Here is a 25,509-nt window from a genome sequence, read left to right as displayed (position 1 = left end):
CTATGGGGATGACATATTACATAAGTAAGCAATGTTAGTAACGTGAACTTCACTGTCCCTCTTGAATCATTGCCATGGTGGAACTGAGGAGCTCCAATCATTTTGGTCCCACTGGATGTATCTCTACGTTGGCGTCGATCGATACTGTTCTCTCTCTCCCCTCTATAGATATATAGGCAGCAATATGTGGGAGCGCATCGCTTACATATGTACAATGTTATCGAGCTAAAATATGTGAAAGATAGTGGTCCAAATTGTGGCCGTCACTTATCACTTATTGTAGTAAACTATAGATTAAAAATCGTATGGTTATTGTTGACATTTACACGTGTCGACAGTTTTACTAGGTCGATAACATCGCGCATCTAACGACGTGCCCCCCCCCCCCCATGTATTGCTTTTATGTAACCATAGCAGAGGTGATAGAACAATCAATATCGACAGCATTGTTGTCTGACATCCAGAGCTTGTTACGGTCTTTTCTATGCCCGAATTACCAATTTCGAATTCCATAACAGTACGCTATTTCATAGAAGGCGTATGCTGCAAAGAAATAACAGCCCTGGTTTGCGAGAATGGCAGGGTTGTAGAAAATAACTTTAAGGGCCCAGTGTATATAATCAAGAGAAATGTTGCTTGTACAAAACCAGCTTCACGTTAATAAGTGTTTTCCCCTTAAATCAACATCGTTTGTACACGGACGTTAAATTCCGGCCTTCTGTTACAATCTGCACTAAGGAAAACATGCGCATCCAAACTGCGCATGGTACATTGCAAATAGGCTTATAGTATATCAAGCTGTTACCATAGTTTTAATATGATATGCTCACAGAGATGACACGGTAATCTCTGCAAAATAATGCACCACCATCAATCATGGCACGTAGCAAATGGAGAAATAACGAACTGTGGTGAAAATATTGAATGACATTCAGATTTCTTAGTGTATTTCTCAAAAAAAAAATCAGATATGATGAACTGGGTGCCAACGAGAATCGTCGAGATAAGGTCTGTAGATTCGAGAATTCAAAAGTTTCTTTCTGTGAAATATCGTTCATTTTTGTTTCATATTGATGTTGTCATTGATCTCTCCTGACAAAGTATTTACAGTAGTTATCTCACGATGCAATTTTTCATAAATCTCGTTTGATAAATCGATTCAGATTTTGAATATAGACATATAACACAAAATACATTATTTCACTTGATTCTAATTCTATAGACACTCTGTAAAGCCACCCTTACGCAGACGCATTGATATATTACGCCGAAAGAACGAGGAACTCATTTTCAACCATTTGTTTGAGTTTGGCGATGGACGAGCCCGAACAATCTAAGTTTGTGTTATTTAAAACTGTCAAAAATTATCATTTCTTCTTCAAATTTCATGTTATTTCACCATCATTTTGGTTTGTTTTCCGTTTCTGTATTACAGTAAAGCGCCATGGCTGGCAAACAAGCGATTAATGGCGATATTAGTTACCGTGGTGGTATTCTTTATTTGGTATCAGTTGCTGGTCTTTGAACATTACTATGACTCGCACATACGTCATCAGATCAAACCTGCTGCCAATTTTAGCACGATACATTTGATTGCAAACAAGTAAGTACACGTGCTTTTATATACACCACTATATTGGTTTTATTATGTGCCGAATAACAGTAGGTTGATGTACAGTTTCAACACGATTATACCCTGGTTGCCATCGCTCTTGCTATAGATTGATGAGAGGGGGGGGGGGGTGGTAGATTTATTTATGGTTGATATACTGTGACAGTTGTCGCATACTCAGGATTTCATCCCCCCGTTAGTTTTATTATTTGTCGAATCATCGTTAGCTGGTGTTATTTGATCACGTGTTGCTATTAGCATTGTTGCGTTGCTAATCCGTCACTACTTGCTTGCACTATATAGATGTTAGACCCAATCCGGTAAAATGTTATTTCTACTGTTTTATCCAAACGCAATTGGAGCTTATTCGCAAACAGCGCATTCTCCTTTGACAGATTCAAAAATATGGTACAATACAGTGAGTTCAGATAGCTCATATTTTGATGATTCGATATTATTCCCCAACATTTATCTTCCTTCAGTCAAGAACAATACTCGTGACCTAAGGGGCCTGGTCACTACTAGTCTTGAGCCGAGTAGCGGACAACCTCTTGAGTCAGGACTGTACTATTCTGCGGCTGAATCAAGAAAAATATTAGGGAATATCTCGAAAAGTGAAGCATAATTTATCAAAAATTGGAAAGTTAATGGCGATTTGGAACGTTTTGATTCATATATCGAGCGACGAGCACCGGTGCCGCCGAACCATTAGACATGGATTGTCGTGATGTAGAAGACCAGGCCATAAATCCACATTTTCTGTTCAAAGACAATAACTTGGCTTGTGCATCGTATAGTCACCAAATCAACAATACTCATTTTACTGAAAACTGTTTAATCCCATTCCACTCCAAAATATCACACAAGCATTTACGTAAAGCTTGCAACTGGAAGAGTCGGTCTTGTTCGCGTCCGTCTATCATCCATCCATTGACTTACTTTTTACGAGACGTGACGTGTGGGCAAGAATTTCAGCCATTGGTGTGATAGCCTATTTGTGACGTCATAACTACATCTGTGTTGCCGTCACACACCAGCTGTTGATTGAAAGGTCATAAAATCAAATCATTATGTAAGATACTCCGTCCTTTGGTGTAATATGTGTGTTTAATAGCTTCATTTTGTATGTATGTATGTATGTATGTATGTATGTATGTATGTATGTATGTATGTATGTATGTGCAAAGTTAATAGGTATACCATCTCTATATTGTGATGTAGGACTTGGGCCTTACACTATTATATATTCATCTTGTTTATCTTGCTAGAAACTAATGTATTAATTTTACACATGTTTTGAAATTAGGTCATACCAGTCGTCGAGTGATCTAGAAGTCGGACGTCGTAATGAGGAAGGTCGTCTCGTTGGTATGCATAGAATAACCTGTTAACATAATGTGAAGCGTAAAATGCGAGCCTTCCTATTGTACTAGCAAACATACGGCATACCGAACAATCCCACTGCAATATATAAATTATTATGTTTGTTTTTTAGCGAGCATGTGATACTTACATACATACATCTTTACTTATTTTTCTATCATGATTTTGTTCATCTATTCAGTTGCGTCATATTTGACTATTAAGCTTATGCACTGCTATTATATTAGTCAGTCAGTCAGTCAGTCTGCAGTCAGTCAGTCAGGCAGTCTGTCTGTCTGTCTGTCTGCCTGCCTGCCTGCCTGCCTACCTACCTACCTACCTACCTGTCTGTCTGTCTGTCTGTCTATCTGTCTGATTGCTCTCTCTCGCTATATGTCTCACCTTCCTTCTGAGTCTCTCTCTATGTGTCTGTCTCTGTTATTTTGTCCCTGGCTGCTTTTACCTCTCTCTCTCTCTCTCTCTCTCTCCCTCTCTCTCTCTCTCTCTCTCTCTCTCTCTCTCTCTCTCTCTCTCTCTCTCTCTCTCTCTCTCTCTCTCTCTCTCTCTCTCTCTCTCTCTCTCTCTCTCTCTCTCTCTCTCTCTCTCTCTCTCTCTCTCTCTCTCTCTCACCTACCCCCCCACACCGTTTAACTTCATTCAATTATTAGTGATATAACTATTTTCTACATTCTGTCTTCCACAGATAGCAATAATATCCTTCCCCCTCCGGGAGATGTCAGGGAACGCTTGTCATACAATCGGGACTTAAAAAGCCACACGACACCTTCAGATCATGACGTAAGAAATGATACAGGGATTTGTGAGATGAAAAGTAATATTGTATTTCTGAAAACACACAAAACTGGAAGCGACAGTGTTTCTCAACTTTTCATGCGTTTTGGCGACCTCCACCATCTTGAAATTGCATTGCCAAGATATAGTGACTATGATCTGAATTATCCAAATCATATGACGTCATCACTGCTGATCAAGCCCACATCCGGGACTTACTACAACTTGTTCTATTTGCACACGATTTATAATAGGACTTTATTTAATGAGCTAACGGCACCAGGAACAGCATACATTACAATTCTTCGCCAGCCGTTCTCTCAGTTCCAATCAGCCTTCTCTTTCTTCAGAATAGCAGAACATTTGAATCTCACAGACGACCCTTACTCACTCCTTAGATTTCTACAAAATCCGGATGCGGTAGATTGGGAGAAAGACTTCCCGTATTTGAAGAATTCTATGGCCTTTGACCTCGGGCTTCCGGCAGCTGTTCGAGAAGACGTCGGCTCGATTACAGAATATGTGAAAAAACTGGACGAAGATTTTCAACTTGTAATGATTTTAGAATATTTTGACGAATCGCTGGTGCTACTGAAAAGAATGCTTTGTTGGGAAATGACAGATATTCTATATATACATCTAAATAGTTTAAAGCAGTTAAAGCGCCCTCAAACAGGATTATCATCTTCACCAAATGTCGAAGAGGGACTTTATCGACAATTTAGCCCAGTTGATCATCTGTTGTACAAATACTTCAATCATACGTTGTGGGAAAAGATCTCAAAAGAAACAAATTTCGAGCAAGAAGTTAGCTACTTCAGGGATTTAAACAATAGATTTATTGTGTTCTGCAAGAGTGTTGAAAAACAAGCCACCACAATGGAGTTTCGTGAACAGCCTTCTGATTGGTCGAATGGTTTTACGATAACGGTGGATTTCTGCACCAAATCACGATTATATTTCCTACATTATGTTCACAATTTGAAATTTTCTCTTTACAATATTGGTGACAACATTGAAACGCCGAAGCTGTGGGAATTTGAGGAGAGATAAAAGGGGAACAAGTGTGAGACTGGTCTTTATCATGGATATGATGCTTCCCTTATGGGTCTTATGCTTTGGGGAGTCAAGAAAAGTCAATTCTAATAACCCAACCTTTAATAATTACACGACCTTCCTGGAACAGAGTTACAACGATTGTATTGACTTGCGAAGCTCTTTAACTCTGTGTACAATGTTTACATCCGGTGTCTTTTTTGCATTTACTATTTTGGAATGCATGTTAACAAGCCACAATGATGTCATGCATGTGCCAATTTGGCAGTCGAAAGACTATTCGATTAGATATAGGGTTGCATGGTGGAAATGGCTTTGCAATATTCCCTATTAAAACGCATAATCTGAATGACACTTATTAAAGCAGTCACTGCGGATAACAGTGGATATTAGATGACTACTCTTTTAGAGCAATTTCGCGCCATTTTTACTATAATGACAAAATCAAATCATATATGTAATTATTAGTTCATTAATACTTCATTTTAGATTGGGATTGTAAGAATTATCATATTCAATAACTTCATACCAAAATATCTTATTCAAATTAGCAGTCGACTCTACAAAATTCGTGTGTATATCTAGAGGCCTGGAAAACAACATGATTGCGTGTCATATTTGTTATTATTTTATGGGTGGAAACTTATACGCTGTCTGTGACGTACACAACCATATGGCAATATATCACGTACGTGTTGTTTCACTGTCACGATACGATAATACGATACAGATATAAATATTTAACCCCACACTAACAAACGGTATAACATAAAAGACTATCCATTTCCTTAAGTCATACTGGGAAGTCATGCACCGTAAGTGTTATCAGTAAATTTAAAGCACTGAAATTAATATCTTTTGAGAATGCAAAACTAAGCATATTATACAGTAAAAGTTGCTCAACGACAGGAAACGTATAAATACTATAAAACAGCGGAAAATATCAAAATATATCATTAGAAATTAATTCCAATAATCTTTTTGTGAGACACAATATCGTATATACAACTGTTAAACATAGTACAGTTTCACTGTATAGTTCTTTTGTAATGTTGGGTTTATTGTCGGTTTGCAAAGATAAACTTAATATATTATTACCATGGAAATCATGCTATAGGCAAACTAATATAAACACAAACTAACACTATGCTGAAACATGTTGATATACTAGGCTATCAATGGGCGTGAATGTAATTATAGTCACTATGGGGTGGGGTCTGTGATCACCAGTTTTCCACAAATGGCTGGACATGATTGTACATCATTTGGTGTTTATACTATCTCTATTATAGGGTGACTGTAGCTAAAATGATGTAGGCTTGGTGTTTCACTCATAGAACAAATACGTTTTAGACACAGAGCAAGACATATTTCAACTCTAGACTAACAATAACATAATAATCACAGCAGAATCCCTTGCCCTATCACATTGAACACCGATAAGCATTATATTGCTATTCTTTCAGTGCAGTAGAAAAAGGCTTCTAATGAAAATATTACACCTGACTTGATATCGATGATTTTAAATGGCTGCAATTGTTTATTTTCTCCCACGGGATAATTAATATTCATCTTGACTACTTCTACATCCCCACTGCGCATGACACCTATGTAATTGCTTCTTTTGCATTATAAGTTGTCTGAGGGCGTTTATTAAACGTCATGTTACATGAATGAAACACCAAACCTACACCATTTTAGCTGTAATGTGAACATAGCCAGGGCACCATAGTCACCCACCTGTGTAATCTACCAAATGCAGCTGTTACAGCAACAGTTTTAGTTTATGTCAAAGTTTGCCTATAGCGTTGTTTCCGTAGTAGTAGTAATTGCTTCAACTGAACATGTTAAATGATGAATCAAACCCGGGGTTTTGAAATGTGAAACCAATCAAGCAATAATACATCCTGTACATAGCAAAAGAATCCGGATTTGGCGCCTTATTTGTTAATACCCAATACGTCATTTGTTATCGTTGCACCAGCTGTCAGGATTAACTCGAAGAGAATACATTAATGGTTTACTGAACAGCAAACGGTATATTATCTGTTCTACATAAGGAAGTGCACTTAGGTGGTTTGACACACAAATTCTGGTGTTTTTTGTAAAATGAATTCTACGCGTGTACTGCAGCTGCATACATTCTCATTTCATACAGACACACATTACATACATACTTCGCGCACACATAAACACACACAGATTCTAACACACACTGACTCGGGCAAATCAACAAACACAGACAGACAGACAGACAGACAGACAGACAGACAGACAGTCAGTCAGTCAGTCAGTCAGTCAGTCAGTCAGTCAGTCAGACAGACAGACAGACAGACAGACAGACAGACAGGCAAGAAGGAAAAATGACACTAAAATGACCACACATGGTCTCAATCAGTTTCATGGGGTTTTCTTTCCAACTGATAAGGGAGCGATCAGTTTTTCCGGCGGGGGGGGGACAAATCAGAGGGGGGTCACCTTAATTTGGGACTCAAAGAAGGGGGGTCATCATTTTTACGAGGTGAATAAGGGGGGGGGTCACCTTGTTTTCAACTAAACAAACTCATGAGCCACGCTCCTGTACTATTATAACTAGGCCAAAGCCCCTAAACTCGCACAGCTAGGTAGATTCATTTGTAAGCGGCTGCCTTACGATGATGTCATAGATAGCGCTCTCAGCATGTAGATTGCACTTCGTACATAGAACACGCATGCGTAGTCATTGTACCGCAATGCATCCTTGGGTAAAACCACCAAAAAACCACCACATAGTATATAGGACATGCATGCGTTTTAATCATTGAGCCGCTATGCTGCTGCTTGCGGGCGCTGTGCGAGCTATTAAACAAAAAATGTATGTGCATAAAATAAACCATAATCAAAAAGCTATAAATATACATTCAAATATAACAAAAACTATGTCTCTTGATACATCCAATACATATGGTATAGCGTCACAACACTGCACCATGGCCACCTTTAAGCAACAGTTATTTGTTAGAAATGACTTCTTGCTACTGCATGCCATGAGTTGCATTGTGTCATCTTGTAGTGTGGGGTGGGGGTGAGAGGAGGTCTTTTATAATGAAATCTGTTTTGTACCCCAATACAAACAATTCTAAAAATGTCAGATTGAAAAATGTGGAAAAAATTGTTATGCTTGACACTAAAATACATTTATTCTGCCAATAAAATATTCTGCTTTGTATTCATAGCACTACATAATACTACATACTGATTTCAAATTGATTGTGCTGTGTGCAACAATTTTACCAATTTAATTAGAAGGGGATGGGGAAGGGGTTTTGAGGCCTTACTAAAAGAATTAGTTTTTTTACCTACTGATCTCACCCCTAATGTGTTGATTTATCATACATGTACAAACTATTGAACTGTTACTTCGCATAGCTAGAGTACGAACTACATGTCTTATCAAAAAGTACTTTTCAGTGTTTGTGTTTCACTTCTTCTCTGATACCTGTGACCATCACCAAGTTTAATACATGTTACCAGGCTCCATGTGAAACCCCCTTTTCTCTTGCTATTGTTTTACACCATAAACTACCAAGAAAGAAATATATTCCAAGGTGAACACAATATTATTCAGATTCTCGGAGAATATATATTATGTGAATGACTGATAAACAAAGTTATAAACACAGATTTGTTTGATGATGATCTAATAGTCAGGACTTCTATAGTACTGACACGGTGCAAAGTTATGAGGAAAATTAGATTTTACATCTCCCCTGGAATATCTAGTATCCACATTGAGTGACTGTATACTGCGAGTACAATTTTGTCAGCAGATCATAATATTACATTTCCTTGGTATTAGAATGTATTTATTTTCAAGGCTATCATGTTGCCAGCAATATACTGGACAACATAGCAAATAGTAAGTGAATTGAATTAGTAATCTAGTTTAGAAACTGCTGTAATACAGAAAACATTTTTATGACATTTTTTAATTTCTATTTTGAAACCAATGACATTTATCACATTTCATTATTCAAAACCTTTCAAAAATATTTTGGTTAAAATTATGAATTGGGGAGGTGGAGTTTTGAGTCAGTGCCAATTATGAACAGGACAAACAAGTGCCTTGAGGAGTGCAAACGTGTACATGTATGGAAAGCCGCAGTTGTGTTAAGTTTAAAGAAAACAATACATTGACTATGATTTGAACATATCTTTATATGATGTAAACAATTCATTATATGATGCAAGTACATCATGTGTGACAGTTATTGACATGGGTTTGAATTGAAATTGAATTGAAATTTATTCCCCACAAGAAATTAACATACAGAAAAGAAATAAATGATAACATCCAAAAGGAAAAACGATTTCAAGTTGTGGGTGAGAGACTAGAAAATAGTTTTCGGAAAACTAATCGAGTCTAGCCACTCAATTTCAAAAGCATCGAATTGCATATCAAAAAAAATGTGGAGACTGCTGTTGCTCAAATTAACACTGATTACAGAGTCAGAAAACAACAAACAACAATTGTTTACATTAACAAGAAAACAGATAAACACACTACGGTGATACGAAATTTACATGTCAACTGGTTAAAGCATCATGAAAACGCAAATAACTAATAACCTTAATATGTACTTTAGAATCCAGTGCTTATATTTTGATTTAAACCTAGCCCTGTTGGGAATATTTCTGATATTATGGTTTACAAGTATGTTATCTCCATTTATAATATTGTACTTGATAATTAGCTGAATAAATCAATATTAATAGTTCACTCAATCTAAGAGATATCCTAGAACTTGTGGTTACTTAAAACATGAATATTTTGTATGTCCGTGAACAGACAATCATACTTCTCATAGGGTTCCTATCTAAAGAGCTTTATACATGTGAAACAATGGATTTTGGTTAGCAATTTACCAGGTACACTTAAAATTACTGAAAATGTAACATGTAAAATTAACTATGCAGTGTGCGGTATTATGCTTTGAGAATAGTGTCTTTTGCAAGAACAAAAAGAGTGTTTCTTGTCAACAGATGGGGGGGGGGGTCATTGTGTTTTTTTATTTGTCAGAGGGGGGTTGGATTATTTTGTGGATGAATTGCAAGGGGGTCACTATTTTTAAGTACAACATGAACAAAAAGTCACCGGCCCACCCCAGGCCGTAAAACTGATCGCTCCCTAACCAATTACTTGTCTGCTACAACTTAGCACAACGGACAGTCTATTAGTTCTACCAGCACATTCTGTAATGTCCTATTATACCGACCACCGTATACAATTAATTAAGTGAACTGAAATGACCCCTGATGCTATTGGGATGCCTAGCAGGACTGAACGTCTGCATTCCACATTATCACGTTGATATTTACTGACGAGCAGAGCTGATGAGTTTCATGTTTTAAATGCTAAAATACACATAGCAGTGAAATCCCTGTTTTCTTTGATTGTGTGTACCAACATAAATCTCGTCCGATCCGCCATATGATTTTACGTAAGTGTATTATACATAACTAGACCCTCTAAGCTGTTCGTTTTTGTATTAAATTCGATGGCTTAGATTAGACTTCTATTCACCATTCCTTTCATTCCGCATGTGTGTCGACTTCAATACAGTTAGATGAGGTGCATGAGAAGTTCGACGTTTATCTTTATAAGTCGCCATGTCGCCGATGTTTACCTTGATAACTGCACTACTAACAACAGCTTTCATAACTGATTTGTCTACATCGACACCAGTCCCATCCTTAGATGATTTCACACATAACACTGTTCTTGATGGCAATGAAGCTTACCATTTATACTGGAAATTTGATGATAAGAAAATAATCTTCGAGGTTCACGTTAGAACTACGGGCTGGGTCGGATTGGGGTTTTCGCCAAATGGCGGTATGCCAGGCTCTGATATGATTATGGGATGGGTACTGGACAATGGTGATGTTAAGTTCACGGTGAGTGTATTACGTTTACTGTATGCATCGTCTTGCGATTTCAGATAATCCATATATATTTTGGTGAGCTAGTCAAAACATCAAAATGTACACGAGCCAAGTTGAAAGAAAAATATGGAATATATACTCAAGTCGTTTTTACGTCATGAGAACGCGTATCGACCTCAATGGTTCTGCTGTGTTTGAAATATGAGTCAAAACGTTCAACATTGGCATTCTTTTCCCCGATGTTTCTTTGATATTACCGGCGGTGATATAATCATGTTATTCTCCAATAATTTTCGTCACTCAGCGACTTAGGTCACTCGTATTTCCCTTGGCTGAACCGTGCTTGAAATATGTTGCGGGGGAATAACATCTAAATATTACATGTGCTTGCACGCATACATACATACATACATACATACATACATACATACATACATACATACATACATACATACATACATGCATGCATGCATGCATGCATGCATGCATACATACATACATACATACATATACATACATACATACATACATACATACATACATAATGCATGCACGCACACACTCACATACATACATACATACATACATACATACATACATAATGCATGCACGCACACACTCACATACATACATACATACATACATACATACATACATACATACATACATACATACATACATACATAATGCATGCACGCACACACTCACATACATACATACATACATACATACATACATACATACGTACATACATACATACATACATACATACATACATACATACATAATGCATGCACGCACACACTCACATACATACATACATACATACATACATAATGCATGCACGCACACACTCACATACATACATACATACATACATACATACATACATACATACATACATACATAATGCATGCACGCACACACTCACATACATACATACATACATACATACATACATACATACATACATACATACATACATACATACATACAGTGTATACATATTTGATAAGTTCATATATACCTCTATGGTGACAACAAGATATATTATCGTATATTAACTTTTTGTCTGAATAACCGTTTAGGATCGCCACGCAACAAGAAATGCTGAACCAGAAATAGACGAACAGAATGATTACACGTTACTTCTAGGAAAGGAGGAAGATGACTACACAGTATTAAAATTTGAAAGACAATTGGATACGTGTGATGACAACAACGATTGGCTGATATCGGTAACCCCATTTTCGTGCCACAGTGTTTGATTGCTTGTTTGTTTGTTTGTTTGTTTTCGTAAACATGACTGTTAACTATTAAAGCCTTTGGGACAATCAAACTAAAAACTTTGCTAATACTTACTTTTAGGGAGAATTTACAAAATCTCACTGTGTACCCTTTCAATATGTTTTGTTTCTGAATCATGAAATCCCCATAGCACACTACCATAAAATGCTAGGTAAAATTTTCGAATCGAAAATGAAAAGTGTTACATTTCTGTACTGATTTAGACATTTTTTGTAGTCCGAACATGCTTTGATATATGTGGCTAGCACGGGTTTGTTGAGCTGAGAGACCAGGCGCCATAAAATGAACAGATTAAAGATGTAACAGAGAAGAGAGGGACTTGTCCCGACAAGTTCCTCTCATCTCACGGCTGCGCCGCTCGGTATACATAAACAGATTTGGGACGATAGTCACGAGTCTGGCAGCGAGACTCGATACGTTTATGCCAGGGGTCTAATTCTATTCTATTCTTATCCATATACTACCCTAGCCTGAGTACCGTACGTAATAACGTATTTATTGCGTACGGTTGGTCGCTTAATCACCATTCTTGAACAGCTTCAGCAGCTGCTTATACTCGACTCATTCATCACATTGTCAGAGGTTGTCTTTATTTAATTTTGATTTACATTTCATGGGTCAAGACAATAGTGTATGTAGGAATTCATTGGATAAGTGCAGGATAGAAATGGTGTGTCATCCTTTATAGCTGAAATATCCATGTCGTCGCTACGTTGTAACTGTGTTAGCTTTAATATATCTACTACAAGAACTGACTTGGTCGTAGACATAAGTACACATAACAAACCGCTTTGATCCTGAGATCACCCATTGTATCATTTTAAGGCATCCCTTATCACTGTTCAGTCTTGGTAACCCAGACTGTCTCCGCTGGGGGCTGTAGTATACAGACTCTCACCCCCAGGGCTCTAGTACCCAGACTGTCACCCCTAGTGCTTTAGTACCCAGACTCTCATCACTGGGCTCTAGTAGCAAGACTCTCACCACTGGGGGCTTTAGTATGTATACTCTGACCTTGGGGACTCAAGTATTCTCAACACTGGGGGCTCTGGTAGCCAGCGATGAGAGTCTGAGCAACCGATATCTATTCTCGGTTCTAATTACAGGGAGATACTGTTCGTGTGCTATGGGCATATCATTCAGAGGACCCAGGAGACGGTAAACCCATCCCCAAACATGAATCACGTGGAGTGAAAAGCATTCGTTTTCTGTATATCGCTGCTGATGTCAACCCTGACCCTGAAGCTGATGTATTGACCTTCGATCTTTTAAATGACAATGTAAGTTAGACCTCAATATTCATTATATCATTCACAAGCCAAGTTGATCAAAAAATATGGAATACATACTCTAGTCTTTTTACGTCATGACTACGCACGTCTATGTCACAACAACGGGTGTCTACGTCACTGGTTCTGCTGTGTTTGAAATACCAAACACTCAATGATGAGTCAAACGCTCAAAATTGCCATTACTTTCCCCATTAAAACAAATATTACCGGCAGTGGTATAATTATATTAATTATGCCAAAATATTTTTCTTCATTCACCCGGAAAATATTCGTGAAATAAGCGTTGTCGCTACTCGTCTAGCGACTCGTAGTGATTAGGGCTCCCTAGGTCATCACTCGTGTTTTCCTTGGCTACATGAAGAAAATATTGAGGAATAATTGCTAATTATATGATAGAATTGATGAAATGTGAGAGAATTTTTTTATTAATATAATATCTCCCATTACCTTGACGTAAATTATCTTATTGATTTTTTAGGACTGTTTTACATATTTCTACGTTTCTAAGGTTAGATCGACATTTTATTTCTATTCATTGATAATAAGACTACACCGCCATGTAATCGAGTATCTAGTAGATGAAATAATCGTTTGCTGCTGATATCATGGGTTCTGACTATTTTTAGAAATTGAGACTGTTCTGAGCACTATTAGAATTGAACTCATCACTAATATGTATTTTCATGCCCTTGTTCCCCTTTTCCAACCAACCAACCAACCAACCAACCAACCAACCAACCAACCAACCATCCAATCTACCTACCTACCTTATCAATCTCTCCATCAATTTACTTCAGTGATTACTGTCTGTACTTCAAGGATAACATATTGCATGGTATGGGATTTTGATTGTGTTCAACCTTAATGCATATACTTAATTTGTTTTTGTTCTTACGCCCCATTTTACGTAATAAGACGGTGAAGGGATAAGTCTGGCTAATATGAGAACGAAGTTTAATTTACGTTTTTACATAAATCCGTCTTGACTAGTATAGCATCCCCCTGGAATGATGTATTACTTTCTGGGTCATGAGAATTTCACGGTTGATGGTATTTTGTCACGAGATTTTCTATACTAAAATGCAACTCATGGCTACGGTGGCCGAACAGTAAATGTGTAAATGTTATTCGTATAATCAATGTCAGCAAACGTACACACTACCTCGTTTCGTACCACGATCGCTCAACCCTTACATCACATGAATAGCCGAATCACATCGAGCTGCATGGTTCGCCAACCTTCTTCCAAGACCCGTTCTTTCAGGCCCTATATCGTACTAGTATTGAACCTTATTTGTAAAAAAAAAATGTGTGAACATTACATAATTTCTAAATTTAGCTAGTGACGTCAGAGCACATTTCATATGATTTGATACAATTTAAAAGATGACGTCACCAAACTGTTTAAGTAAATCGTCATGAGAATTCTAAACCACTTTAAAATTAGGGTACAGTTGCATAGATGAATAGTCACCCCTTATCACAAACAGCACGATAATATACTTTCATAAATCTACTTGCTGAAAAGGCAGTGAGATGGATTTACAACCTGATGATATAGCAAATATGCCTATTTCCGTTAATCAATTGATCATGGATAAAACTATTCACCCAGTGGCTCAAATTCAGAAGTAACAGAATATCATTTTGTAAGGGGGAGGCGAAATTGTTGACATAATTAAAAAAGAAAGCTCAGTCAAGGACTGTCACAATACTTTGTTCACATAGACTATAATACATGACGTCATTCATTGCATTGTATGTGACTCGACTGACTCGGCCAAGGTATTGACCTTAATCTAACTCATAATTAAGTTTTCATATTCGATGACAAATGTTTTATTTGTTGTAATTTACAGTATCTGATTCCTGAGAAAGACACAACATATATGTGTCTTGGTTTCAAGCTACCAGACTTAGACAAGAAGCATCATATGATTGCGGTAAGTATGACAGACATCAGAGTAACATAGATTGTTTGTTTGTTTTCATTTTCCAATTTTGTCGACTGATATGAATGAATTCAGGCATGTAGACCACTGACCACTAAGCAGACATCCAACCTTATAAGAAGACGAACGATAGCTCAGCTCATCAATATAAACAGTAAAAAACATGGAGATAACCCCCCCCCCTCCTGGTGAACGCCATTATAATAAGAACAGTGAAGGTAGAAAAGACGGCAGTTCACAGCTTGAACTAATCTTGTTTCTATATTATCGTTATCTTCTTTATTTTTAATGAAACAAGTTTGAACCTGTCATCCAACAAGGCAACGAGGCTGTTGTTCATCATATCCTTGGTTACCGATGCCGATATCCAATCAACGAAACAGCATTTCACAATACGCGGTTTGAGTGTCAACCCGGGGGAATGTATGGCTGTACTTCTATCGTTATCGGATGGGCGATTGGCGGCGGAGTAAGTTAGCGTTTGTTTCTGTTTTCATGGTTATTAGACAAAAAATCTCAACTGTGACTATTTTGCGTAATTCATACTACTTGAATATAATTATATTACACATAATGAATGATTGTTTTACTCTCTGAACATTGAAATTTGCATCTGGTTGCCAAGGTTATGAAATGTAAAGTTACGTATGACCACTCTCGGGGAATGTCATGTCCCCCACCCAAATTAACCAAAGAACTTGAGTAGCCCCACCCCATGAAGACTGCACAGCGATTTTTATATGTGCAATTATACGATATCTCTCCCCTTCCAGAATCGGACGTATATATGTACATACAATTATATGGTACACTACATTAAAATAACAGTGGCAATCGACTTCAGCATCCATTCCTTTAAATTTTCAAATAGATTTGCCCCCTCCCCTTAACAAGAGGTTATACCCCGGTTAAGTATGGTAATATCACTGTTATATTTGTCAAACTCATTAGCATATATTATAATAATATATTATATCTTTTATTTTCAAGACTTTCTACTTTCCTGAGCATGCTGGTTTTTCCTTGGGAATGGATGGTGATCCGACATTCCTGTTGCTTGCAATCCATTACGATAATCAGAAAGGATTAACAGGTGAATTTTCTTATTTCTCTTCTCGAAGAAGCTTGCCCAAATCAAGCTATTAAACGATCTATCAAGATCAGCGACCCTGATCACAAGGTTATTGGTACCATAAAGGTAACACACAGACATCGCTTACACAGTGATAGCTTGTGTTTAGTTAATGATATTAAATAATAACATGAGAGAAACAGTTTGAACTTCAAGAAATTATAACTCATGCTATTGTGGTTGCAATAGTGTGTGTGTTGTTACTGTTTGTCTAAAGAGTTGACACTGTGTAGTGATGTCCGTGTGTTTATATATCTTTATGGTGTCTATCACAACATGAAACCTTGTGATCAGGCTGGGTGATCTTGATAGTTCTTGAAAAGCTCGGGCATGTTTTGCTGAAAACAACTCTATTTATCTCGCTCTAGGTTGCCAGGACAAGTGTTATATACTTTAATGTGTCTCCATCCCTCCGATCACAGTGTCACCTCAAATTATTGTGCCCCCATATGCTCCCGAACCATCTTGTAGAACGTGATACTTTCTCAGATTTGTCTAACGATCGGAATGTTCTCTTCAAGTGGGTGCACAATCTTTCATATATAATGTGATGCAAACATGAAAATAGGCCTTTGCAGACTGCAAACAGGAAATTAAGAATACAGCGCCCTCACACAAATTAGGGTATCATCACTTCATCGTACCCTTGGTATTCTGTGGAAGTGTAAATCAGGGATCGATGTTTTTTTCGTATTGTTCAGACATCGAGGAAAGCAGCAGTACCCTGTGATTAACAAAGTAACCTATACCATGTTGGTATAGGTACGCACAGACAGGAAGTAGAGCACCAACATGGCAAATTTTGGAAAAGTATATTAGGAAAGGTACTACTACTACTGCTGCTGCTGCTGCTGCTGCTGCTACTACTACTACTACTACTACTACTACTACTACTACTACTACTACTACTACTACTATAAATGCTATGTATATTGCTTGTGAACACAACTTTAGCTTCTTCAAATCCAATACGGCCACCAGTTTTCAAGGTGACCGCCGTGCCTGGTCACTCCACAGCGAAGATTAGTAGTGAGGAGATTGCGAGTAGTTTCCAACTGAATGATATTGGTTTACGATAATTATAATTTATACCTGTGCATGCATAATTCATGAGAACTTGTTAAACCACTATTCCAACGAGATATAAGCCTCGTAACCCCATGGCGTGGGGTTGTTGGGAAGTGGTTTCCCCAGAGTCTCTATTGGGTCGTCTCCGCGTAGAAGAAACCTTGTGGTGAGACTCTGGGTAACCGAGACTATGGAGTGACGAGTGCTCTGTTGTTTACTAAATTCATACTTTTACATGAGTTTAACAGTTACGTACTGTACAGAATTTGGAAATAAGACTCAGTCTATACCTTTGATCCACCTACAGATATGTACGACAGTTCTGGCATTCGTATCCATTACACCCCGAAACTGCGCCAATATGATGTTGGCCTGCTGACTGTGGGTCAAAGTGTTGATAATACACATATCATACCCCCTGGGGCTTCTGAATTTTCGACCTGTGGTCATTGTATCGGAAATATTACTAGTGAGGTAAGAGGCTATAATAAATATACAAATCGTGTGTACTGAATACAGCATGTACATGTTGAAGCCATGACGAAAATGTATATGCTTTCATTCTCACTGACACACACACACACACACACACACACACACCCCCACCACACACACATACACATACGTCAGTATGGCTGTACGAAAGGCGATTTGAATGTCCAAAAACGAGCTGCATTTGTTCACTGTTTACACTGATGATGATGGTCGATGTTCGGAAAATCATGAATTGAACAGGAAACCACATTTTCACACGTGTTTCACTTTTTTTTATGACAGCCACAAATTAAGTCTCGTACTTGATGCAAATTATGTTGATGTACCTGTGTACTAGTCTATCTGCTAGACCTCGGATGTTCTTCCGATAGAATACGCCGGACACACGCCCGAACATCGCTATCGAGGATGGAACATCCGAGCCCTCACTGCGAACTTCGTTCGCTTATAGTATCGGAAGAAAGCCCGAGCGTCTAGCAGCAAGACTACCTGTGTACGTGCTAGCGTCGCATAGTTGTTGTTCATATGTGTTGTCCCAGAAGGCGATGTGACTGGCTAGTCTGTGAGGCTTTTTGTATCCACTTTTAGACTTGATGATCACGTCCAATATCCAAAAAATCTTATTTTACAGGCTAGGAGTCTTCTATCACAAAGTGATGTTATAATTACTCATTTAACAACAACAACAACAACAACAACAACAACATCAACAACAACAACAGCAGCATCAACAACAACAACAACAACAACAACATTGTAACTGTACAGGTTGATGTTTACAAACAATTCAACGTCGTTCAGACCATAATACTATATTTCTGACGTCAGCATTGTAGTATCATGAATTGTATCGATTTCAAGTGACTGTACTTTGATGCAACACCCTGGGATATCGAATATAAGGGTCTATGTATATTTCTCGCTTCTGCGGTCATCAGATGGCTCGATCTAGCCATATGATGACCGCAGAAGCGAAAAACTCTGAGTTCTGTCTTTATTAAGTAATTGATAAATTTAAATAATTGATAAAACGGACTTTAAATTTCCCATAGTGGGCTCTATCTTTTGAAGAACGAACGACCACAACGACGTGTGAGTTACAGTGTGTAATAAGCTGATGTTGCTACTCTCATAGGGTTTCGTTGATCCGATAACCAATGAACTGACCAATATAAGTGTATTTGGAGCAATGGTACACACCCATTTACTCGGAAAAAGACTAAGTGTTGTTCAAGTTGGTCAAGACGGCAAAGAACTTGCTACTATATTCAAAGATGATTATTATGATTTCAACTATCAAGAAATAAATAAACTAACTGATGAAATAGTGCTGAAACCGGTAGGTTGAATTCGATATCTGTCATTCTGTCTAGTTTCTGAATATTTGTCTGTCTGTCTGTACTAGTATGTATGTATGTATGTATGTATGTATGTATGTATGTATGTATGTATGTATGTGTGTGTGTGTGTGTGTGTGTGTGTGTATGTATGTATGTATGTATGTATGTATGCATGCATGCATGCATGTCTGTGTGTGTTTGTGTGGCTGGCTGTCTGTCTGTCTGGCTCCCTGACATCCTACCTTTGTCTCATTTCAGCTCTTATTATTTGACATTTTCATTTTCATTGCACAATAGGAAAGCATTATCTTCCGGTTATCTCTATATTCTGCTATTTTATCCGTCTATTGACATATCACTATATGTATGATGAACAACTCGTACTATCAGAAAGACAAAATAATGTAAAGATTGGCCGATTGGCCACTGAGGGCGCTGGTCAGAGGCAGGTTTAGAACCAGATGTGACAACAATGACACATGCGTAACTTTGTTTACACCTCGTAATTGGTAGGAACACAAGGAGTTGTGACAAGCTACATTTTCAAAAATCATTTTGGCACTTTGGTTTGCTTACAGGGAGACGGACTCATCACGACGTGTGTTTATGACTCTTCAAAGAGGGACAAGATTACCTATGTAAGTTGTACTTGTAGTGGTTCAGTTATGACGGCACTCCCCGTCCGTCCGTGCATTAGTCAGTAATACCCCATTTCTCATGCATGCAATAACCAATTTCTTTCAAACCTGGTACACAGGGATATGAGACATTTGCATGTCACTTTGGTTTGCGACATATGCAAATTTGACCTCATGGCGACAATATGTATAAGTAAAAATCTATATTCACTACATGTACATCCCTAAAATATATTGATACACAGAGACTCCATTCAAGTAGTCATATTATCAGGTGCAAGTTTTCTTTTATGACCTGGAACTTTGACCTTGACCTTGACCTTCAAGGTTAATTATCAAAATAAACTATTTCTTGCATATCAATGACACTTTGTGGTATTAATTTGTTGCCAATTTCTTTTAAATCATATTTAAAGGTACTATAAGAGGTAATAAATATAAAGAAGGCGATGATTGCTTTTGGTGTACATAGTTAGACCTGTTTATGGAATGACAGTTGTAGTAAAACATCAACGCGTTATTACGCACGACTCAAAAACCTTAACGCACATGGATTCCATGATTCTCGTGCCTAAACTAGTCTCGCGTTAAGACTCGTGACTATCGTCCCAGACTAAGTTTAAGTCCGTTACTTCTCGGCGCTTCGGCGCTCGGGGCGCACTGCGTGAGCCTTACAAAGCAAGCTCCGGGACCGTCGCTCGTCATGAGTCTGGCAGCGAGACTAGTGCCTAACCCTCTAATGTCATATACGTGTAATTACATGCAAGCTCTTTTTGTAGGACAGTGACTTCTGACCTGTTAAGCTATTTGTTGCATATTGGAGATACTTTGTAATATTTCTGGTTTTTTTAACAATTTCTTTTAGCTTATGCCCATACTAAAGGTAATACATATGACGAGAGAAAATATCAGTCCTCTGCGTAAATTTTGCTGTGATAAGAGGTGGTGGTGGGGGCTATATTAACATATTTACCTGATATATTTATCCAGGGTGGAGATGGTACACAACAAGAAATGTGTCTGGCTTTTCTGTATGTATATCCACGAGTTCTTATGGATATGTGCCTCACATGGACTATTAGGGAAGAAATAGCTCGTGTAATTGGGATTGAGGAGTTTCAGTAAGCAGCTAATTTAAATACGTGTGTGTGTGTGTGCGCCGAGTGAGTGTGTATCTGTGTCTGTGCGTATATTGTATGCGTGTGTAAGTCTGTGTCTGTGCGAGCGCGCTTGTCTCTGTCTGTCTGTACGTATATATTCATGACATTTTCACTGAAGGCTATATGCTCCTAGTGCTCATGAATATTCATTGTTCAACCATTGCATAAACATTTATGTTGACTCCCATGATGCAATGTGGCCTACGTAACAGCAAAAGCTTCAGCTTGACTCGTTGTTGAAATCACATGTAACTTGTAGGTGATGTAAAACCATACATGAGATGACTCGCTACAACCAACAGTTCATGAAAGAAAACCTGTTATATTCTGGAATGGAGTTCACATTTCATTTGCTTGATTCACTAACAATGCGAACTAAAGGCGTGTAACCATGGTTTGTCTGATTCAGATACAATTACGTCACATTGCCAGCTAAGTGGATTAATATGACTCTGTATGAAGTATTAGACACAATTGAGTGGAATGATCAGCTTATTGCTGATTTCCAATTTGCCAATGAAAAGGGGATGCAATATTCCTTTGCGTATGGTGGAGCTCTGCCAAATGTATGGAAGGTAAGTTTGTAAATATCTACTCTATGTATGTATGTATGTATGTATGTATGTATGTATGTATGTATATATGTAAGTTTGTAAATATCTACTCTATGTATGTATGTATGTATGTATGTATGTATGTATGTGTGTGTGTGTATGTATGTATGTATGTATGTATGTATGTATGTATGTATGTATGTATGTACATGATGTATGTATGTATGTATGTATGTATGTATGTATGTATGTATGTATGTATGTATGTATATTTGTGTGTGTATGTGTGTGTATATAAGTAGGTAGGTAGCTAGCTAGTTAGTTGGGTAGGTAGGTACGTGCGATCGTACATTCGTGTGTGCATTTATGTGTGCGAGTAGTTGTGGGTGTGGGTGGATGGATGGATGGGTCGCGTCGCTCGGCCATTGTTTCATCAGTCGGTAGGTAGGTAGGTAGGTAGGTAGGTAGGTAGGTTGGTCACACAATATTCCTATAGACATCAACATATCGTTGGCATTGCCAGTGGTGTACATCAATAGGATGGTATGTGGATGTCACATTATTTACAACTAAATCAACTTCCAATTCATTAATACGCGTCTTTATTTTCATTTGCAGAAATCCTTACCACATTATCCAATTGAAATAACCGACCCGCTTCCACCAAACGTGCGTGACTGTGAAGTGGAGCTCGACGTCGGAGCTGCTTCTACGACAATGTACCATTTTACTCACGTTGCTATAACTGCTGTGCTGGTCATTCTAAACGTGTCGTTGTAAGAAGGTGTTATCCCATGAAATCACATTTCACTTGTTCACCTATATAGATCACAATAAGTCTACACATTGTCAAGAAAACTATAGTCTCTGAGTTAATAAATTATACTGCATAGGGATTTAAAGTACACGGGTAGTAATATTTGAATTTGATGTGCATGATATGAATTTGTTAATTCATTCGTCTAAACTCTTAAGGGTTCTTACAATCTAACATTTAACATGTAAATGCAATTAAATGATGTGTTATCACACTGTAATTATAATGCACAGGCACACTTGTAAGATAACGTCGTCCGTGATGGGGCGCCCTCACACATCGGTCAACCTCTGATCTTGGATGAAGCAGGCCGGTGAGGGCGGAGCGACACGACATACCTTAAAAGCTTACAGTCCAACATTGTCCGTTCATAGATTTGTGCACTAATGTTTAACATAGCTAGCTATATTTCTATTCACGTTCTCAATCATCCGGGTATGAAGTTGATAACGACGTAATATAAAATTAGGCGTAAAAATATAATATTGAGTGGTTCTTCCGATTTACAATAGGTGGGGTCGGTAGATTTTTTATTTTATTTTTTTAAAATTATTTTTTTTTTCATATGCGAGTGTCTAGTTCAGGTAGTTATGTTCTCCGTTGTTTTCCATATGGTCTTTGTATTATTGTTTACTTCTCATCAGATGTACAGTCATTACAGATTGGGAGAACAGTTTTATATTGTCTTTTTTTTTTAAGTTGATGTCAGTTTCTGTATCCACTATTTCTGGCGAGACTTCGCGAAAGTAGTAGGCACTTTAATGATGACAGAATAATCCAAATCTCAATGGATACACACACTTTTTGCTGCAGCGACACGCAAGTATTTGATAAGAAGATTTAGATATACAGTCGGGTGATGACCTACTATATGTATTGCCTTAATATCCTATGAGAACTTAAGAATATTGATTCGAAATGTCAGGATTGAATTTATTTTTTTATCAGGACTGTTCTACTCATTACTTTTGCTTTCCTATTTGATAAGAACAGTTTTATGGCCTCTTGACGTGTACATGAAATATCTGGGGGACTTGAAAGTTGTTTATGAATATGAGATATTATGCAAAGAGCTAGGGCCAAACATGTTCTTTATCAAACCATACGAGTTTCTGTACAATAGGTTGTATGAAGTGGATGGTAGTAATCCACTTCATTTATGTACTTTCCTTGTTTGTAACAAAAAATTCACCTTTTTCAAAAAGTGTTCATGGTCAGAATTTGAAACCTTTCAAATCATTTGTCATGAAGATGACGGTGAAGGTCAAAGTTAAAGGTCAAGTTCTAACTTAAAGTTCAAAGCGTCAGGTTTCGAGCAAAATATTCTTATGACGTCTTGAATTCAACAATTCAGTCTTTTTTTCTAAATATACATTTTTGTATTTGCAAGACTGACTCTTCAGTTGGTATTTTTTTTCTTCCTGATATTCGCCACCAATTTAAATTCCTTGTTTGCCGTTCGCTTGAGGGTAGGTTTGTCGGTAGACAGGGCGCCCTCATACATCGGCCAAGGCCGGTGAGGGCGAAACGTCACGACGTATCTTACAGTCTCGGTACAGTGCGGCGTGACACAACAGCTTAGAAAGGGACGTTTACTCTTTGAATTCTGGACAATACCAACAAATACCAAGTTCAAGCTTAGTAACACTATTGTAAATGAGAAGAACGTTGAAATATATATAAATAGTTGTTTAAGACAATCAAAGTTTGGAAATTGGAGTTTGACAATTTTATATTTCACCAGTCTCATAGATTTACTGAGGTACAAACAGAATCAACAGAAAAGTGAATTTCACATGACATGCTATTATAATAGCAGTGTGTTAGTTTTCTTTAGTTCTTTAAAGCACTGTGCAATGTTATTTTTGTCTCTTAAAAATTACAATTCACTTTAGTAATGGCTTAATTAATATGTGTGTTTTTGTTCTCTACCTCCCCCCCCCCTTATTTTTAGGCACACGGTTGTATCATATCGGCCATGTTGATTAGTGACTGCCTTAGCAGACTGCCAGCTGGTTAATTAATCAAACAAATCATATCCCCCTCCCCCCCCCCCCCTTGAGCAGAATGCCATGACCAGAAGCACCCTTTTTTGGCCTTCAGGTTGTTGACTATTTCTATTAGTATTCTTAATGTGAACATTTTAAAATAATTATTGACGTATTACTGCACAGCAGGCCAATAAATTTTACATGTAACAGTCCTCCACGTGACACGTGTATTAGGTGTCACTATAATTTATATTGATCATACATAATCGAGATATGGCGGTGCAGACTCGGAGCACGTTTTGCTACTACACCTCGAGGTGTAAAGTTGTCAATAAGTTACTTGTTCTACTACTAAAATACCTGTACAGATACACGTGTAATAAAGTGGTGGTGGTGGTGTTGGATGTGGTGATGGGGACGATGGCGGCGGTGTTGCTGCTGGTAGTGGTGATGGCGGTGATGGTGGTGGTGATGATGATGAATAATGGTGGTAGTATTGAAGATTAAATGATGAAATTTGATATCTGAAATTGACTAAAGCAAAAATTGATAAATTTATCTGAAGCTTGGGTTACATAGAGAGAGGAAGTTTATGAGCTCACAACGTGAAAATCACCATGGCTACTCCCCACCCCTCCCCAACACAACAGTACCACAATAGCCATTACAGAAGTAAACACAGAATCCATTGTTGTGTCTGACAGCAGTATTGCCCGTCGTCCTCATACTCCAAATTCCATTCAAGAATATCAATTTCGCATTATACACCAGTACATAGGTCTATAATCCATAGGCCTGGGCGAATTGATAAAACTATATATAGATTTGTGCTGCAGGTTGCAGGCAAGAGTCGGGGGGATTAGACCCAGGCAACGTATGGCTGGCTAACAAGACTGTTAGCTCCAATACTATTAGCAGTATAATGTCCATCTAGTACTAAAACTAACACAGGAAAGGTAATATCGGCAACATCAAAGGGTGCATTATTTTGGTGTTTGAATTGAAAGTAGTAAAA

The 25,509-nt window shown here is 37.8% G+C and overlaps 1 protein-coding gene across 1 annotated transcript; it reads left to right on the top strand.

Moving 5' to 3' along the window:
• Positions 1–10,444: 10,444 nt before the first annotated feature.
• Positions 10,445–24,399, top strand: LOC144450780 (DBH-like monooxygenase protein 1 homolog). Its single transcript, XM_078141498.1, has 12 exons — positions 10,445–10,759; positions 11,836–11,985; positions 13,162–13,335; positions 15,207–15,290; positions 15,598–15,768; positions 16,290–16,392; positions 17,807–17,973; positions 19,130–19,333; positions 19,913–19,972; positions 20,963–21,093; positions 21,542–21,707; positions 22,305–24,399. Exons 1-12 carry the CDS (start codon positions 10,472–10,474, stop codon positions 22,464–22,466), a joined length of 1,860 nt encoding a protein of 619 aa, XP_077997624.1. The 5' UTR covers positions 10,445–10,471; the 3' UTR covers positions 22,467–24,399.
• Positions 24,400–25,509: the final 1,110 nt, after the last annotated feature.

The sequence above is a fragment of the Glandiceps talaboti genome, chromosome 20 (genome assembly GCF_964340395.1).
Source record: "Glandiceps talaboti chromosome 20, keGlaTala1.1, whole genome shotgun sequence".
Lineage (NCBI taxonomy): Eukaryota > Metazoa > Hemichordata > Enteropneusta > Spengelidae > Glandiceps > Glandiceps talaboti.
The sequence above is the reverse complement of the archived record's forward strand: the minus strand, read 5'-3'. Positions and strand labels throughout refer to the sequence as shown.

Bases quoted from the DNA above. Each gene is read 5' to 3' on its own strand.
- LOC144450780 (XM_078141498.1), top strand. From the start codon at position 10,472: ATGTCGCCGATGTTTACCTTGATAACTGCACTACTAACAACAGCTTTC. The intron at 17,974-19,129 runs GTAAGAGGCTAT...CTACTCTCATAG, and splicing joins TCGGAAATATTACTAGTGAG to GGTTTCGTTGATCCGATAAC. The intron at 19,334-19,912 runs GTAGGTTGAATT...GTTTGCTTACAG, and splicing joins ATGAAATAGTGCTGAAACCG to GGAGACGGACTCATCACGAC.